Source organism: Microchirus variegatus, assembly GCF_963457635.1.
Source record: "Microchirus variegatus genome assembly, chromosome: 9".
Taxonomy (NCBI): Eukaryota; Metazoa; Chordata; class Actinopteri; order Pleuronectiformes; family Soleidae; genus Microchirus; species Microchirus variegatus.
Window position 1 is genome coordinate 18317766 of NC_139810.1, and position 20090 is coordinate 18337855.

The 20090-nt window shown below is 42.2% G+C and overlaps 1 protein-coding gene across 1 annotated transcript in view; it reads right to left on the minus strand.

Moving 5' to 3' along the window:
* prdm16 (PR domain containing 16) overlaps nucleotides 1-20090 on the minus strand; it is a gene marked incomplete at both ends in the record, with an annotated part of 178802 nt that overhangs the window by 117734 nt on the left and 40978 nt on the right. The window contains one exon of the mRNA XM_083894563.1: nucleotides 2671-3149. Within this exon, the coding sequence (XP_083750689.1) occupies nucleotides 2671-3149 (479 nt within the window). The remainder of the gene's footprint in view (nucleotides 1-2670; nucleotides 3150-20090) is intronic.

The following is a 20090-nucleotide window of genomic DNA, read 5'->3' on the forward strand; positions in this document are numbered from 1 at the left end:
TGGATTCAAGAGCAATAGTGCAGATGGCATATATCACTGTTGATGGGTGAAAACCTTGTTACTGCAATTTGGGTGTTTTTTGTGTGTGTTTCTAAGGATTACAGCAGAGCTACAGGACGTGTAAAATACTATGCAAACTTTGATTTCAAGGTAATTAAATTAAATTCAAATGAGTAGGCCGTGAGGCAGAAAACAAGAAGTTTTGTCCCCAACAAGCATTTGGGGGAATAAAATGGTCCCCTCAGCATCAGCAACTTAGTTTAATTTAATATTACATGTAAGCATGGTCAAATGAATTACTCGGATAGCTTTAATCTAATATAATTCAATTAAGAGCATTGCATTGTAAACGGTCTTAGATATGATCATATTTACGCCTCATATGACATCATCTCTTACAACACTTCCCTCTGTTTTGGCAGATAACGTGGATATTCTCAAAAACGCCGCTTTTCTGCTGCGGTGAAAAATGTTTTTGCATCCTCTCGTCTTCCTCCATCCATCACAATCAATCTTAAGTACTCTCGCAAAACATCTTTTTTCACTCAGGCATACTTGCCTGTCTATTTGTCTAAGACCAGGGGCAGTAGATGAGTGGAGGGGAAGATATCATAAGAGGGGAGAAAGGGGGTGTATGGGACTCCTTGGGGAGTCTGTTGATGGCTATCAACAGACTGACTGTTATGACTATCTGTGATAAGAGTCTGGGAGAGGAGAGCCCCCAAAGGCTTCCAGCCCCAAACCAGACAGGATATCTTAAAAAAAAAAAATAATATAGTTCAAGCCAGAGACAGTCCTCCGACAACCTCTGAGGACAAAAGAGGGAGAGAACACAGGCTTATATTGAAGAGAAAGAAAATGACCTACGGCGAATGGGGCAACCTGTGTACAGGTCTGAACAAATGTAGTACGATCTGATGTACATCAGGTGGCGTATAAAATGATAAAATGATGAACAGAGACGAATATGATCATGATGTGGTCATCAAATGATCCCAGCGCAGAGATATTTCTCTAACCATCAGAAAGAAGCCAAAAAAAGGAGAAGTCCAACAATACTCTCCGTCTGTGTGAGTGTCTCCTCAGAGCCAAAGGTGGCCTTTTTCCTACGAGCCAGAGGGCTAAAGTTTAGCTGATGAATATGCATTAGTCGGGTGTCTAGAGAGGAAAAAGGAAGGAGGAGGGAAAACTGAGAGAAAACTCGAGAGCTACGGGGAGAGTGTAGCTTTTGGAGAGGTGCCCTTTGCACCCCGAACGGCTAGCCATAATATGAACTTTCAAAAAAGAGAACGTTCACCTGGCACGCTGCCACATAACGTGTGCCTGTGTGCTCTAATCGCCGGCATGCTCCTACAACTGTTCAGAAGGAAATAGGGCAACACAAAAAAAAAGAAGAAATGAGGAGCTTTGGTGGAAACCAGCAGCAGGAGTTCCTCAGACTGAAACTATTGAGTGAGCTCTTCAAGATTCCTTAAAAGCTCTGTTAGTGGAGTGGTTCATTATGACATTATTAATCCACGCTTTGAACATAAACTGCCACAGCTATCTGTTTTTAACTGCTTTAATTCTAAATCCAATTTATTTAAACTCAGTGCAATGATGAACAATGAACTAGTTTATTTTAATTGAATAATTGTTCCTGTGAAGTCTGTTTCTCTCGATGATCAACTTCTCTCTCCTCTACAAATAAACGATATAATCATGTGCTCCATCATAGCCAAGATATAACAAAAATATTTTCATGAGCTGCCTTAATTTGCCACGGTTCTTTAAAGGCCGCGTCGCCGGAAACTGCAGTTGAACATTGTGAAAAAGCTGTAAAACAAATCACTGCATGGCCTGAGGCTCTTCTTACAACATTGTCCATTAGCCAGTGGTGTCTAATTCATGCACATCATGTCCTCTCCACCACAGTGTTTGAATGATTACCTAATCCAAGGCTCTACTCCTCATTACACACAAAGGTTGCAATGTGAGACAATGCAAAAGACCAGTCCGCCTAAAATGGAGAGTCGAGGAGTCAGTGAAATGAAAAGCAGACCTGTACATCTCATCTCTGATTAGGTATATGAGGCAGGGAAAGAGCACAAGAGAGGGAGGGAGAGGCAGAGAGAGAGAGGGAAGGGAGATCAGGAGTTCCCTTCTTTCCTAATGAGCTTACTGAAGCAACTTCAATATCCTCTAATGTCATGTTGAAATGAAAATTAATAGTTCAATATGCAGCCACTGCATTGGCGATACGCTTCTTCCATTTCCATATCAGGTGGCGTGACCAAATGAGTGTGCTTGCTCGGACCGTTGCCCAGAAAAGCTGATACCTTCACTAATCAGGAGATTTTTCCATCTGACAAATCTGTGCTGTTGGAATTCTGTACATCTGTGTGTGTGTGTGTGTGTCAGTGTCCAATATGAGGTTCAGGCCTAAACTAGATGTGGGGGATGCAGATGAGAGGATAGATGCCTATGCATAAAGTTTGACGGCTGGCATTGTGACAGCACAAAATTAGAGCTCTTCACTTACCCTCTTTTAGTGCTGCTTCATGATAAATATTAAGAGCTACATTTTGCATGTGTGTGTGTGTTTGTGACTCAAAACATGTCAAAGTTGATAGAGAGTCGTCGTAAAATGAAAGAAAACAACAACAACAACAACACTCAGGTGGTTCCTACCTCCCATCCAAAGGAGCTGTCTTTGCCAGTGGCCCCATGGTGCAGAGTGTTGTGCAGACCGAACCGCTCGCCAGCACTAACGCGGGACTTGGCCCATACGCCCAGGCCTGCACCAGGCACAGAGGACTCCCGCAGCTCCAGTTCGCTGGGAATGGGAATGTCATCGGGAATGTAGACGGGCGCCTCGTACGGCGAGCCCTCCTTGGGCGTGGTAAAGTCCTGGTCATTGCTGCTGCTGTTGCTGTTGCTGTTGTGGTGATGGTGGTGGTGGGTGGCATACATGTGGGGGTGCAGCAGGTGGTGGTGGTGGTGGTGGTTGCTGTTTGGATGGGAGGGAGTTGGGGAAGGCAGCGGGGACATGTTGATGACGCCATCTTCCGCATCGTCTTCTGGGCTGTCGGCACCACCTCCGCTGCTGGCCGCTAAACCCGCGAGGTCACTCTCTGTGTCATACATGCTGTCCACTGGCTCACTGTCATCTGGGGAAAAAAAACACAAACAGAGATGGATGTTAGCACCATAGATAGATAGATAGATAGATAGATAGATAGATAGATAGATATATAGATAGATAGATAGATAGATAGATAGATAGATAGATAGATAGATAGATAGATAGATAGATAGATAGATAGATAGATAGATAGATAGATAGATAGATCAAGACCGTACTTAACTTCCTTGCCAATATGTGAAGTTTGAATTTTGCTCCCATTTATAGGAAAAGCATATATGAGCGGGATAACACTTTGGATTAGGGAACAGATATTCACCATTAACTACGTGCTTACGAAAACAAAGTAGCATACTAGCGCCTTTATAAGTAAGTATTAAGCACACCTTATGTAGGAAAAATCTTTATTTACGTCGTAATAGAGGTAGAATAAAGTTATGTAGAATAAGGTGTTAATACATGCTTAATGATTACTAATAAAGGGCTAGTATGCTGCTTATATATGTTAGTAAGCACACCAGTTTATGGTGAATATGGGTTCCCTAATCTAAAGTGTTACCATGAGCGGACACCCCTCTGACTGACAGCTGGTATCATCCAACAGGTACCTGGTTGGTCAGTTTCCATTTGCAAAACCTCAAAATAGCACAAGCCAGGACAACTTGACATCTCAACTACAAAAAAAAACAAAAAAACAACCTGACTGCACTTAAATGTATAAAACTTTAGAAAACCACACTGTGCCATGAATGTTCACAGAAAAAAAGATATATCATCTAAAGGCACTCACGTTTCAGAGAATTTTCACAGGCTATCTGAGAGGAGCCGAGCAGACGGAGAGAAGATTTAGTTTAGTCAAAACCTTGATGGGGAAAAAAAGTTTTTTTTTTTTTTTTTCCATCAGTCAGTGTTTTCTGCCAGGACTCATTTTACAAATAAAGGGTCTGTCCATCACTGACCTGGTTAACCTCATCACCAATCATTATTGTCATGTCCTCAGACTGACAACATGATTGTGCCTGCGCACCAGGATCCCACCACTCCAACATGAGTGAATGTGATGATGAGCACTTAACTGTGAGAGTGTGTGTGTGCGTGTGTGTGTGCATAATATTTGACACAATTTCATCCAATTTCTCAACCTTATCGAGGAATGTTTTTTTTATGGACAGTGAAGATTTTGTCTGTGTGGGATTTTCAACATTATGGCATCATGTGTCCCCATCTTGGTGTTAAAATAAAATTGTGGTTTTTATACACAAAGACCTCTTTGTATTATCTTTCAAAAAACCAAACATGTTTTTTAAACCAAGATATTGGTTGGCAGCTGTCAAACAATAAAAACACCTGGTTTAAATACCATTTGGAACGTGCCAAAATTAGTATTTCAGGACGAGGCAGATATATCATCTGATAAGACACATGATGCTATAGTTGTTTCTGTGTGCTACGGACATATTTCAGTCTGCACAGAGAAAGTTCAGAAGTTCATTTCCCAGCAGTTATATCTGTGTGTGTATTGACTTAAGTCACATGTATGTGTGTTTCCTTCTTTTTTTTTGTCTCTGGAGAGATCCTGGTGTCTTTATTCAAAGGACCACTGCACTTTTACTATCTAAACACAGGGACTGGCAATCAGCAGGCTAACTAGGCCCAAAATTACAGCAGGAGTGGTTCCAATCAAGCGCTCTCCCTCTGCTAGACTCATACTAGCCAGCTGCCAAACCTGCCACTGTGCTGCATCATGACATATTAAAATATCTGCTTGTTAGTACATAGGAGTTTATAAGGTCACAGTGAAGGTCTGCAGGTTCAATTTTAATAAAAACCTAATGATGCAGCTGTAGATTGTTAATTACTTCATTTAACGCATTGTGCTTCAAATCTGCTTCAAGTGCATATTAATCTTCGATATGTTTTCCTCTGCATGCATATTCATGCGAGGCTGACCGTTGTGACAGATTGTAAATTGGAGGAAGACTGAAGGAGCTAATCACAATGCCAAAAGTTGGAAAAAAAATGGTCATCGGTGAACCTGAACAAAAGCACATTCATCGTGAGAAAGCATCCGTTTCAAGTTCTTTGATAAATATTTGGGTTTCTGCCCAGTGACAGATGTGGACTGTGAAAGCTGTTAAATTAACTGACATGTACATTTTTTTTTTTTTTTTTAAATGTGAAATGTGAAACTATGACAGCATGCGACAAGGGGCTTCCAGTGCCTGGCAAAAACCTGCAGCCTGTCCATGCAGATCCGGGAAACTTATCATATAAAGCTGCAGCAGTAAAATCCAGCCTTTTATGACTGATTTTGCGTCATCCAGTGATTTTGACTGGAATAGAACCTACTTTTTTTTAATGATCACTGTTTCATAGGGGCTCAGACCATGCGTGCAATTAAGCTCTGGAACATGTGAGCCAGTAGTAGCTTCCACTTTTCACAGATCAATTAAAGTTTTATAACACAAGCCTATCTGCTGCTCCCTCTGCACAATCAAAAGTGTTTTCAGGCCGTTAAATACTTTTTTATTTTCATTTATTTTCTCTCTTCACTCCCTGACTCTCACTGGCACTTGACCCACTGAGAGCAATTTTGACAAGCAGAAAGACAGCCTTGGAAAATCTATTAAATACCATTTGCTTTAACAGCCTCTGAGCACAAAAAAAAAAATGCAAAGATAACTACGTCAGATAATTGAGTAACAAGGACAAGGAGGAGGGGGGGAAAAATCCCTCTTAATTTTAATGAACAAAACATCTTTTGTGAAGCACACGAAGCAATAAAGTGGGGCTGAAATGGCGTGGCAGCGCGATATTAAACAAGTTCAAATCTCAGTCAAAACTTTGTTAATTCAAAAAAAAAAAAGAGCCTTGAGAGAAATGGCAATTTCTAGATTACTCGCCTTCAGAGACACACTCTCTCCTTCTCCTCCATACTGTAATACAAGTTGTCTACGTCAGACCAGTCAGTGCTTAAAAAAAAAAAAAAAGTTGCAGATGAGAAAAGTAAGCAGGAAAATAATGAAAGAGGCCAGGAGGAGGAGGGGGCGAGGAGTCTAAAAACAGACGACTGAGCTGCTTTTAAACAGCTGTATGTTAGCTCTGGGTCTCAAAAGACCCGGAAAGCGATGTTAGATTCATCTCCCTGAGGACTTCTTAAAAAAAAAACCTCACGGTGCAGATAGTGCCTTCCTCTCCCTGGTCCCTTATGTTGTTCTTTCTCTCTCTATTCCTCTCACCATCTCTTTCTCTTTTTACGGGGAGCTATTTATCCTGATTACATCAGGGGTCAATCATTAATTCGCACCTTGGGGGTCCCGGTGCTGGCTGTGGCTACAATGGGCTGCTTGTTCAGCGGCTGTTATTTCAGTGGAAAACTACGCTGCTCAGCCTGAGAGCCCAGCCCAGGCCACATGAAGGCATCCCATTTATTTGATAAATTGTAAATGCATGCCATAAACGGAGCTCGTTGCTTTGTGGCACAACTCGCGCGAACAAAGATGTCAGCGCACGTACGAAACGGACGCAGGCCATCGCAACAAACGCACATCTGTTTGCAACTGCAGGAGCTGTTACCGCACTCTAAACATGTGTAAGAGATCAGATGGTGTTGTAGGTAGAGATGATATCGCGTAATCACGGCGTGTCACAGGGAAATTACAAGAGATGACACAGATATGACATTTATAGACAATAACCACCAAAGCATCATTTAATCTTTCAGAAGACACGTGTAAAAGGTAAAAAATGGAAAACCATAAAAGAAAAATCTGATTACAGTTCCTTTCAAAAGTCAATATCCCAAAAAAAACAAAAAAAAAACAGGAGAATTTTTAAAATGCTGATAACATTGTTATCAGCGTTGCCATGGTAAAATAACTTGACACGGTGCTGAAAATCAGTGGTTTAATCGAAGGGCTTTACAACAGGCAAATTGTTCTGTGGTTGTGTTTAATCAGGGCACTCTAGACTTAAATGCAGTTAGATAGAGATCTGAAGTCATTTTCTGCCGTCTGCCTGGGCGCACATAAACACATGTGCCTTGTGGCATATAGAGCTGTATTGTCGATGCAGTCCGGGTTAAACAACACTGACTGCATGCAAGAATTCTGAGAAGGCGACCTATAAATAACGCATTGGCCAATTTCTTGCAGAATAAGCAGTCATGGCCTTCATTGAAAAAAAAAAAAAAAAAAGTGAATCTTTGTAGTGAAAAGTTTTTTTTTTTTATTGTGAAGTTCTGCAAACCCTCAGGCTAGGGTAGACGCCAACAATAGCTTAAGTATTCAGCGCCAGGTGCATGCTAGCGAGCAAGCAGCGCTGTGGCGTCATGGCTGTGGCTATGATAACAACAAAAAAGAGAGAGGTGGAAATAGGACGGGTGCACCACTGATGGCCATCATAAAACACACACATCTTATCCCCCCCATCCCACACACACACACACACACACACACACACTGCCTTCTCACTCCAACGCACACAGAGACTGTATCTGTGTCTGGCCGTAAATTGATCTGGTTCAATTCAAGAGTAAAGTCAGCCACTGATGAAAAGAGAGTATCCAGGGAAAAGGCAAAAGTATGCAAAATTCTGCACCGGCTCCAAATATGGGGAGAAAAGATCCTCTGGTGAAAGGGGGGAAAAAATAAAAAAAATAAAAAAAATTCAGGCTGAGGGAGAGTGTGTGGAGCATGACAGATATGAAAAATGGGTAGCTGGTTGAGCAATAAATGACCAAGCATTTTGATGTGGGAACTCTGTGTGTCTAAGCCTGTGAGGTGTGGGTGTGAAAACCCAAGCCCTAATCTGCCGTTTGTGCTGCTATATTGTGTCAATATGGTCCCACTTAGTTACATTATTGGGCCACAGAGTACATTTGGTACCTGTTTCTCTGTAGTGAGGCCTTTGATGATTCTGTCTGTGCACAACAGAGCCTAAAAACTTCAAAAATTCAAAGACAGAGAGGTACCATATTGAAAACGAAGCATATATGGAAGCATGTGTGACGAGGCAGGGTGTACATAAGAGATGGTGCGAGTGTTTGTGTGTGTGGTATAGTCGTGAGGTGAAGTAACGAGTGAGCACTGGAGGAACAGTCGGCTACAATGCCAGCATTCCTCTCCAAGTGAGAATGCCACACTGTTTCCCCTTGTAAAAGCACCGGGGAACATTTCCAAACAACACGTTAAATCGCAACATAGCCTCAGAGAAGAGAGGGGGAAAGAAAGAAAGAAAGAGAGAGAAAGAAAGAGCACACACCCACTTAAACACTGGACTTACGCATGCATGTTTTGCATTAAAAATGCAAAGAAAAGATGGAATAGAAAAGAAAACAAACAAAGCCTAGACGTTGGTGACGTCAGTGACAGGGTAGCTGATTGGTTATTGCACATTAATTAAGAGTATGTGTGGTGAAAACTGCACGTTACACATTTCACCTATATGAGGCGCACGCTGCACCTTTGGGCACATATTTTAGTGCAGACCTGCCTCAGACTGTGGACTGACTCTCTGAAGGGTGCGAAAGAGAGGTGCGCTACGAGTAATCTTTCTCCAACAATGAGAAGTGAAAAAGAATAACTACAGCATACTTTCAACATTTTCACACTCACACACACACACACACACACACACACACACACACACACACACACACAGAGACAGAGCTGTGGAATTTGCAGTTCAATATGGAGCCGAATGCTTCTGTGAGTTTTTAATACGCGAGTGTGCAGTTTGTGTTTGTGTGTGTAGTGCCAATACAACACAGCTGATGTATTGATGTGTTATTTGTGCTGAGCAGCCTAGAGGCATTCTGTCCTCCAATATTGTGTGTGTGTGTGTGTGTGTGTGTGTGTGTGTGTGTGTGTGTGTGTGTGTGTGTGTGTGTGTGTGTGTGTGTGTGTGTGTGTGTGTGTGTGTGTGTGTGTGTGTGTGTGTGTGTGTGTGTGTATGTGTGTGTGTGTCAAGCCTTGAGGCAAGCACAAGACAGCAGGCAACCTCCTGCAGCTGACAGCATGTGTGTGTATGAGTGTGTGCGTGTGTGTGTGTGTGCGTTAGCCCTGGTCTCAAGGGTCCCGGGGCTCAGGCTGCTGCAGACATTTATTAACAGGGCAGATTAATAGCACTAGGACAAAACATGTTCACAAACATGATAAATATTAATAATAATCAATATTGAGTTACATTTGCCAAATTGAGTTGCAAACATCCCCCAGGGGGAGAGCAAGAGGAAAGAGTGAGTGTGAGGGGAGAGTAAACTACAGGATGGGAGGAGAAGGAGCAGGAGAAAACAGAGGAGATGTGGGGATTTGCAGGGAGGGGGAAAAAAAAGGGGTGGTTAATACAATTTTAAAAAGTGGAATATAAGCATACACAATGTAATAATAAAGACCTAAATCTTTCACAGCAGGTATCAACACATCTCGTATATCATCATCTCATAAGTCGCCGCCTCAGTTAACCATTTAACTATTAAAAACCTCTCACTGATTCATTATCTTCTGCTTTAACCTCCACATGAGGGTCACCGAGAGCTGGAGCCAAGCCCAGCTGACACAGGGCTGAAGGCAGAGGACACATGCACTCAGGATTCAATCCACTGACTTGCCACTTCCCCGCCATGCGGCCCTGTACAGTAACAAACCTGTCCAAGGAAATGAAACGCATCATAAAACGAGTCCTGCTACTTGCCATATAACAGCTATTAATAGCAATATTCCAGATAAGGGTAAATAAGTCACTGTCAACCTTTAAAACATTTGGATCTCGTTCACAAGATGGTGCAACTACATCTGAAAGTGTAAAACTATCCCAGCCATGTATAACCAATAATAATAGTTTATGATTTCTGTCCTTTTTGAATAGTGTTTTCTTCTCAATCCTCACAGCTGGAGTCAATACCTTGAGAGGTGATTTTTAGGCAACATGACATTTAAGGTACAGTTAGATTAATTATTAAAGAAAGACAAATAAATATAATAAACACTCCTGCAACACAGCAGCTACTACTACTGCGCTCCTCAGTGTCCACATCTGAGTGTCCATGTGTCTGTGTCCCCGATTACACCCACGTATTGTGCAGCTTCATTTAGCAACCTCCTCTGGAGGCCAGGCAGCGGGTTACAGGGAGCACCATGGCAGACAGCATGCAGAACAAACTCATTCATTCTTATTAACTGGGGAGGAGAGAATATGTCAGCGTGGATCTTTTTGGCAATACTTTTTGTTCGCCGAGACTCCCTGACACACGTAAATCCAAGTAATAGTCGCTTTAAAAAACTATAAAAAATTACAATCAACATTCACTGCATATTGAGTCCAGTATCTAATAGTGTGAATTGAGCTGAATATATTTGTGTTGTCCTTCCTTCCTTATTTTGTTTCCTCTTTCAATAACAGAATAACATTTTATTTGTAATGCACTTTATATTTAAAAGAAAAGCTCAAAGTGCTATAAGAACAATTAAAAGGAGTTAAAAACAGGCAAAGTAAAACAGAAATAGTTGTAAAAATGAGAAACAATTACAGATTAAAAGATTTTTTTTAAAAAAGGTAGGTTTTAAGACAGTTTTTTTTAAAACTATGGACCGTCTGTGGGGCCCTCAGAAATTCCAGTCATTTCTCGAGGAGAGCTTCAAATCTGCAGAGCTGAGGCAACGACGTACCCAACAGATTCCTGAGCCAAAAACACTTCACTCTCACTGGAACACCACTTCAGTGTGCTCCTTCGAACTGTGACACAATTAAACTTTTGCATAAATATTTAGTGCAAAAACTTACACAAGTCCCAAAGGGCCTAACTTCACACTAATTAAAACTCTATACGATAATTTTATTTAAGAGAATAGCTCATTTCTGTCCACCAAAGTCATAGTCATATGCCTGTATATGTGTGCGTTCCAGGTATTACTTATGTTGTGGGGACTTAAATCTGTCCCAGTCACATTAAGACTTGTCACAAAAACCAAGTCCTCATAATGTAAAGACATGATGTATGGTTTGGTTGAGCTTAGGTTTACGATTAGGCCAATAAATGAATGTAAGTCAATGTATTGTCCTCCCAAGTCACGGAAACCAGACTGTGTGTGTGCAACATTCTGGTCAGTGCACTCTTTAAAATAAGGGTTCCAAAAGGGTTCTTCTACAAGGGCTGAGATTCTACCTAGAACCATTTGCTTCTGAAAAACCCTTCCCAGAATAAAGCGTTCTTCAAAGGTTCTTGGTAACACTAATGGTTCCAGTAAGAACCATTTTGATCCAGAGAACCCTTTAAGACCCCTTTCCTGAATAAAAGGTTTTAAAAGGGTTCTTGGTGGAACCCTCTGAAAGCGTTCCAGGTAGAACCAAAAGGGTTCTCCTATGAGGACAAGCCGAAGAACCTTATATGGTTCTACTTCGCACTTTTATTTCTAAGAGTGAAGCTGCATGTCCGAGGTTGTACCAGTAGTGTTGCTGTAGATGGAGGAGGGTTGGGGGGGGGTGATGATATTCACCTCTGCCACTGGAAGCAGCCCACATCCATACATCAGTCTATTACTCTCCAACCCCGGCTACGCTCTGCTCCTCTCTTCTTCTCGCCTGCTCCCTCCAGTCATTAGCCAGTGAATTAACGACAATCCAGTGGGCTATTAATCACCCTGACAAAAGTGTTAGCATTGCCTGGCTAGGCCGACACGTGGAGGAGGAGGAGGAGGAGGAGGAGGAGGATGGTGGCAGTGGGGAAGAGAGTGCAAGGTAGCTACAAGGGTCATGGGAGACTAGTGAGTGTGTGCGATAGGAGAGAAGGCGAGGAAAAGTGAAGGAGAGGATGAGGTGTCAGATATAAAAATAACACTTTAGACGGGAGGAAAGCTGGAGTCAGCAAGGAACAGTTTAAAAATAGGCTGGTCATGGACAGTATGTATAAATACCTGCACGACCGCGCGTGTGCATGTTGGAAAGTGAACAAGAGAACTCACTGAAAGATATTGCTTTGAATCAAATGAAGTATAAAATGTTCATTTATAATATTGGTAACACTTAAGATTAGGGAACACATATTCATCATTAAGATGCATACTAACATATATAAGTAGCATACTAGCCCTTTATTAGTAATCATTAAGCACGTATTATTCTACATAACCTTATTCTACCTCTATTACAACATGAATTAAGACTTTTCCTATGCATATGGTGTTAATACATGCTTAATATTTACTAATAAAGGGCTAGTATGCTACTTATATGCATGTTAGCACCTAGTTAATGGTGATTGTGTTCCCGAATCTAAAGTGTTACCAAAATATAGATTTCTTTTTTTCCCAGTCTCGTATTTTGTTGCATACGTATATATTAAATACACACATATCTATGAATATATCAAAAATAGCCACTCATGAGAAGAGAGGAGGAGCAAAAATCATAAGACCCCCTAAAAAGAGAGAAAAATGACAAGTTTGCTCAACTTATTTATAAGAGCTGAGAATATTACTTTACCTCCCAAAAACTCATCTCTGACTCCTGTCTTTCTCTTTCTCTCTCTCTCTAAGGTCGGACCACCTGCTGGGAGGCCTGAGCCAGTGAACATCAGGTGGGTCGCGGCCATCACACAGTCCCATGTCATCGGGCTGTCAGAGCGAATGGTGCTGACATGGTAGATATGCTAATCCACTTAGCTTTAAACTCAGCCAGGAGGCTGGAGCTCAGCACTACCTCAAATCACAATGAGGAAAACACGCACCAGCGAACACACACACACACACACACACACACACACACACACACACACACACACACCTGACTCAAAATATAATTATAAGATTTACCAGATTAAATAAAAACTTTTCCTGTGGGATAATAAGCTGGTGCTCAGAAAAAAAATACTAACTATTTGATTTAAATGAGCTGTACAAGGGCTGGACACATTCACACAAGCATTTACAAATACTAGTAAACTTTATGACGTCTTAATATTCAGCTCTCTAAGAATTGTAAAACTTAACTTCTTAGTCAACGAGCAACAGTCTTTGTGGGCAACTCGACAGAAAAACAAGATTATCTCTAATATAAACCTATACTATGTAACAGCTAATGTTCACTCCGTGGAAGTGCAGATTATATGAGCACATCACCTGACAACTCCAAAAATCCTCTGGTCACGTAGCAGGACAAGGATTACAACACTACAGTAAATACAGTCTACACACGCACACACACATGCACATACTGCACCGAAGTGATCAAAGTAAGCCTGCAAGCATTTAGGTGTCAGAGTTCAAAACTATTGCACCACTTAGCCTGATGATATCTCCAACCAATCCATCATATTTCCTGACCATGACTTCCACTATTAGGAGCCGTGTTGGGGCTGTTCCTAATGTGCTCACTATCCCACAGAAACAGGAAGGAAGAGAGGGAAACAGATGGGAAGGTAGGAGAATGGCCAGTGAGAGACACAATGCTCACGGCTCCCTTCCTCCTCCTCCTCATCCTCTCTCCCTCCGTCTCCCTTCTCTGCGCTGCTCGCTCTGTGGCCGTCCGTGGAGCGGGAGAGAGCGGAGGCTCACAGTCAGTCTGACAATATTGTATACAAATGGTGGCGAACAATGGAGGCCGACCACAAAGAATTCTGGGAACAGGGGCACAGCCTCCTTCTCCATTGGGTGGCTCCTGTGTGCCGGCCTCATTGATACACATCTGTCTGCTGAGACTGACCGGTGCCAGAGAGAGAGAGCGAGAGAGATGAGGCAGGTGTTTGTGTGTGCGTGTGTGTAGAAAGGGGCAATAATCAAACAGTTTCCTGTCGAAGAGCCTCTGCGTAGTCTCCGACTGCACGAAATATTTTTTCGAAGTGTCCGTCACTCCGTCAAGGGACAACGGAGACGGCAAGAGCAGCGATTGGTCCTCAGGACAGGCCGAGCTAAGCTGCTCTGTGCCGGCTCACAGTGAGCACCGAGCGTCCACACACGCGGAGCTGATCCCCGCCGATAACGCCGCTGCCAAACTATAAATACGTCATATCTTAACACACACGGCACATGTTTAGACTCTAAATGGCCAATTTCTCGCCTCAAATGATCTTAAAACTGCGTTCCGTGACACAGAAAAGTGAGAAACGGCCACTGTTTCAACAACAACAGTCTTTCTCTCTCTTTCTTTCTCGGACACCATTGCTCACTGTAGCCTGAAGCAGAACAACCTTGCGCAGCGACCCCCTACTGATCGGGCGGGAAATTGCAGCGCATGTCCGTCACCGCGACGCAGAAGTATAAAGGCTTGAGGCGTCTCCGTGGTGACGCAGACGGATAACGCATACGCAGTCGGAGAAGTATAATGTGGCCTTAACTCGCAGACAGTTTCGATGCCAATTCTTCTATAATTAGGCCACTTAATTAACACGTGAAGAACCACCGTGTGTGTGTGTGTTTTTCTCACTAAAAAAAGGAGGGAGAAAAAAAAGGAATGAATGAAAAAGATCGTAGAATTGGAAAATGAGACAGCGCGAGGGAGTGAGACACCGAGATGGAGAGAGAGAGCAATTTTGTCCCTCTCCTCCTTAAGTGTGCAGGGTGTGGGGTGAATGCGGTCCATTTGGAAATAATTGGCTGGTAATTAGGTGGGGGTCGACAGGTCAATTTGGGAACAAATGGCTGTCTTTAGCTCAGGTGGCCTTCCACACGAGATAATGGGACCTTTACCTCCCATCCCTCCCTCCTTCCTTCCCTCTCCTCCTTTACCATGTCAGCTTCTCCTTCTCTGTCCTTTCCTTTCCCTTCCCCGTGCTCAACCTTCGTAAAAAAAACATGAGCCTTGCCTACCGCTGTCTAAGCTAAAGAAAAAAAACGTTCATTGCCTGCAGCACATTACACAAACCCTGGTATTCTAGTGAATGCTGTATGGTATTCTACATAATTCTATTCTGCTTTACAGGATGAAAAGTCTGAGAGGACCAAAGAACAGATAATTGCCCACAAGATCACAGGAACTTTTGTATTGCATTATCTCATCTTAAAACGATGTGTTTGTCTTTTCTACTTTGAACTAAAGACACACAAAGGCTAAACACTGTCATGTATTCCAATTCCAGTAATATTGGAGTATTGTTTCCCCAGACAAACACCTCAGCTTCCTGTCACTAACAGGATGTGGTGACTTAAAAGCCCCCATTCTCTGTATTGCTTTGCATGTATTTGCCTTTGTTTCACTTCGCTGTAAAGGTGAAAAGATGTCGAGCGCAGCTTTGATTGGCCTTTTATAGATGGTGTAAAACATTAAACCCTTGTTTGCACAGGACAAAAATAACCTTTCTTCTGACACAATATCAGTATTGTGTGCGTGTCATTCGTTTCTATCCTCTGATAGGACCATTAGCTGCATGTGCTGAAAAAAGCAATGGCAGCATGCCAACGTCATCATGGTTCTACTTATATGACTAATTTAATGGTTTGGATTTATGCAAAAAAAAGGACTTTGATTGAGAAAAAACATCATGTTTTTTGTTGAAATAAGGAGCAAAAGCTTCGTCATCGGGGTTACAACATGGTCGTGGATAAAAGAAAGAATGATGACTGGTTTCGTGTGGAAAACAAACAAAAAGTTGTCTCCAGTGACAAAGTCTTGTGCTTTGCATGCTCTCTCACTCCCGTACTCCGTTTCTCTCGGCCTCTCTCTCTCTCTCTATCTTTCTTTCTCTCTCTCATCCTCCCATTGAGCCAGCGACTTGTTTGGCTTCCTGCTGTTTGTGTCCAGACAAGGCCTTGATTTGAATACTGATTCCCCATTGATAGGCCTGCACTTCCGATCTAATTACCTTGTTTTGTCTTAGGCTAAATGGAAACGTTCAAGGGAGGGCGAGAGAGACAGAAAGAAAAGAGGAGCAACACCAAAAAGACGCGCTGTAAATAACAACAAGCAAATACAAACAGGAAGGAGGTTAAGGAAGGACATGTTCTTTTTGTTTTTTCAAATTCATTGTGTGCACATCAGAAGGTTTACATGCTTCATTTATCATGAAGAAGCAATGAAAAAATGAGTAAGAAACCATGATAAAGGCAGGAAATGTCGAGTGCAACAAAGTGACTTACTGCTTACTGCAAAGCTCTTTAAAATTCTGATTAAAAAATACCAAACGTCAACTTATTTGTAAAGAATTACTAGCAAGTGGTTCGGCCTGCTTTGTATTTGGGTGGCCATTTTTGACACATTAGCGCTGAGAGTTGGGAAAGAAATCAAAGAGGGTTTTCTTTCATAATCAACTTATTTGAGACAGATGTTTGCTGACTTAATGCCCAAAATACCAACACACATCAAATCAACATCTCCTTTGATTTAATGTTCATTCAGACACATAATTCCACTCAGTTTCTTTTCTTCATTTGGTTTCATTCATGCCTAAATGTTTATTTTATGATCAGTTAATGATATAATTTATTGTCGTTATAGTGCTACATTGTGAGCCACAGATAACGGCAATAATAACAACTGTGCATGTTCTTTTCCTGCTGTTTACTGACCTCTAACCCCTGGTTTGTGTTCTTTTGCGTATACTTTGTTAACTCACAGCTAATTATTCCCATGCTACTGTACATGTGCTCACGTGTGGTCAACGGGGCAACAGAGGACAGACCACAACATGGAAGACATGAACATAAAGTGACCACGAAGAGGTTCTCGTCAGACGCGTCAGAGTGCGCTGAGAAAGATAAGGCCGACAAGAGAGGCTCCTGACAAGAAAAGGCAGGAAGGCGGAGGGGTGGGGGTCAGATAATGACACATGACCCAAAATAAACGGTCACAAACAAAAGAGAGAGAGGCTGCGATGGGCTGAGACGAAGAGGAGTGGAGGGAGATGAAGGGAGGATCAAAGGGGATGTCCGCCGCTGATACGGCACCTCAGATAATGTGCAGCACAATTAGTGTGCTGTGACGATTTCCATTAGTGCTAATCAAATATTTATACTTCCTCCTGAGCATGTCACAATGCTGCCCTGGCCCTTCATATCAATGTGACAAATACATAATGAAGAGCAGGTGTATGGGCAGAGAGAGGAGGTGGGGAGATAGATAGTATATTTAAAAAAAAAAAAAAAAGAACGAAAAAAGGGGGTTAGCGGAGAGGCGTTGGAAGCAGAGTGTGCTCTCCCTCGTCTACATTTGGTTTGCAAATGGTTCAGCCTCTGTCATCAATTACAAGGGCGGTCTGTGCTACGTGTGTGTGTGTGTGATGAAACAAGGACAAAGCAGCACTGATGCTGCTTCACATAGAGCCATTAATCAAACTAAGGCGGCTGCAGAACCAGTCCAAATTGGGCTCATCAGTCTGGGCATAAGCAGGAATCAAGGATGGGGAAAGGGAGGGAGAGACAGTGAGGAGGAGGGGGGGGGATAAGGATGAGGGGAAGACTCGCAGAGATTTTACTTGATTCCTCTAGTTTTTTTCAGTCTTGACCTAAACATGCTTGAGATGTGGTGAACGAACTGACTGAGATAATATTTGTGACTCTGCATGTACAAAATAACAGCCTATCAGATGTCTTAATACCACATTGAAAGGATAACAATGTTATCACACTAGCTTGAATTTTTAAACTCTGAAGGCCTAGTTTTAAACAAACCGATCCTGCTCTGCGGTGTTTTTCCTCCCCCACTCCACTGCCAAAGCGCAGACAGATTATCTTAACGTTTATATAGGCTACTTTCCTGTCTTTTTAAATATTATGAAATCCTTGGTTTTGGTTTTCACACTGAGCAATTTCCTTCATCTGATTTCACATCCTTTTTTTTTTTTTTTTACCAATTGTGCGCATTTAACTTTCTGTTTCTGGGGGAGAAATGAGATACGTCGCACATACAAGTGAAGGTTAGGGGTAACAACATGGGCAGGCCTCCAGAGGTGAGAGGTCAAGTCCTGGTCTGACAGACAGATGGAAGAGAGTGGTCAGCACTTGAAGGATGAGAGAGGAATGAAGGATGGAGCTGGTTGGGTGCTGTGACAGACTGGGATATGGATGACCCCTCTCACCAGTGTGACAGAGGAAGGACCCCGAGTTAACAAGGGGTCTAACATGTATACTTTTTTCCCCTCCCCCCCCAAATCCATTATCAAACGGGTTAGAAGCAGAATATGTTGACAACACACAAGGTAACATGTAAGACCAGCAGTATGAGAGGGAAAAGGTTTTGATAATGAACATTCAAATAGACTGGATTTTCCATATCATCGTCATAAAAAAACAAATCAGATAAATGCAAAACAAAAAAATGCTTACTTATTGAGTGAATTTAGACAGGTTATCAAAATAAAATGATAGTTCTTACTGGTTTCTTACTTAAGTAGATAGTCACAATTGTGCTACTGCAACCACCTGCACATGGTTCTTCAGTATGAGGCCATTAGACAAGGCATAGCCTGGAAAGCACGAGATAGACCTCTGCTTCTAACCTACATACCTCAGGATAACACAAAATGTCCAGGATAAGATGCTACAGCGAGCTAATCTCCAGCACAAGTGATAACATTCAGTGGGTGAAATCATGACAGATGAGTATTGATCTGCTGGTCGCTGAAGGAGCATGAAATAGATAACTAGACCGCTTTATTGATATCGACTGAAGAGTCAAAGACGGGAAAATAACTTCCTTCTAAAAAAAAAAAAAAAAAGAACTTGTGCAACACATTTGGATTAGTCAAAAATAATGAATACATTTTAGCTTTCAGCAAATGGTAGGAAACTTTATTAGATTTATGAATTAAAAGAGCTTCACACACAATGAGTGTTTAAATGTAAGCTGCTTGTCCCTCATACCAAACGCCACCATTTGTATTAAACAAAAAAAAAGGACACCATCACAACACAACCCCGGGTTCAGTCGCCGCGTGCATGGACTCTAACCTCACACCGCACAACACTTCAAACAAGCCTCTTCACTCACACGTGTGGTCATAACTCACCAAAAGCAGACAGATTATCACAGATGCGTCTTCTCGCTACAATGTAGGTGAACTCTAAGTTCCCCGCTACCCATAAACTCTGGTTACCAATTAACCGTGTGTGTGTGTGTGTGTGTGTGTGTGTGTGAGAGTGTGTGTGTGTGTGTCTGTATGTGTGGCAGAGATACAAGGAGAGCACAGGGGGTGTCTGGCAGGCCTATCTGTGGCACTGCGATGCGCTAACGTGAAAGAATGCCAGTGTCAATGGGACAGAGATACGGAAAGTGCAGGAGGCCAACGGGCTGGGGTGAAGGTCGATGATTAGGTCAAGTCCTAAAAGAGGTGGACACTCCAGGCAATGCCACTTGTTTGGAAAGTACCAAGACTCCCCATTATTGTCACTCATGTTTTACTATTATTATTATTATTATTATTGTTGTTATATGATGCTAAAACTGTGGTTATGTTACTGTTGAGACCTTCAGTAGAAGGTGACACGAAAGAAAATGAGAGCAACACCTTCAGGCGACATCCACGAGCTGTCGACACCTTCTCACATGTTTTAGAATCCTTTTCACAACAGTCTTCTCCTTCATTCAATCCTGACGTTCGCTGTCATTGATCCATGCACTTTCCTCACCCATCTTAAGCCTGGGTCATATTTTTTTTTTTTTGAATCTGCATGTCCACAGAGGTCTCCTGGGGTCTATGTGATGCACATTTAATCATGCACCAATGTCTGTGTTGGTCTGTTCCGTACCTACACAGAGGTTGTCAAACATTTCTAAATGTTTTTTGGTCAAAAGAGGCAACAAAGACAACGGTAACCACGGATGTTTGCTTGAGGCAAATGCAAAGAGGTCTACTGGTAACTGTAAAAGCATAAGCCATCACCCACTGCATATATGGAGAGCCAAATGTAGTCCAACTTCTGGCAAGAAAGACAGGTCTTCATTCAGGTAAATTCCCTGTCTAATACAACATACCTAAACAGGCCCTCATTTTGTCGAAAACCTACAGGAAAAGACACATTTTCATTCAAAACACAGACCA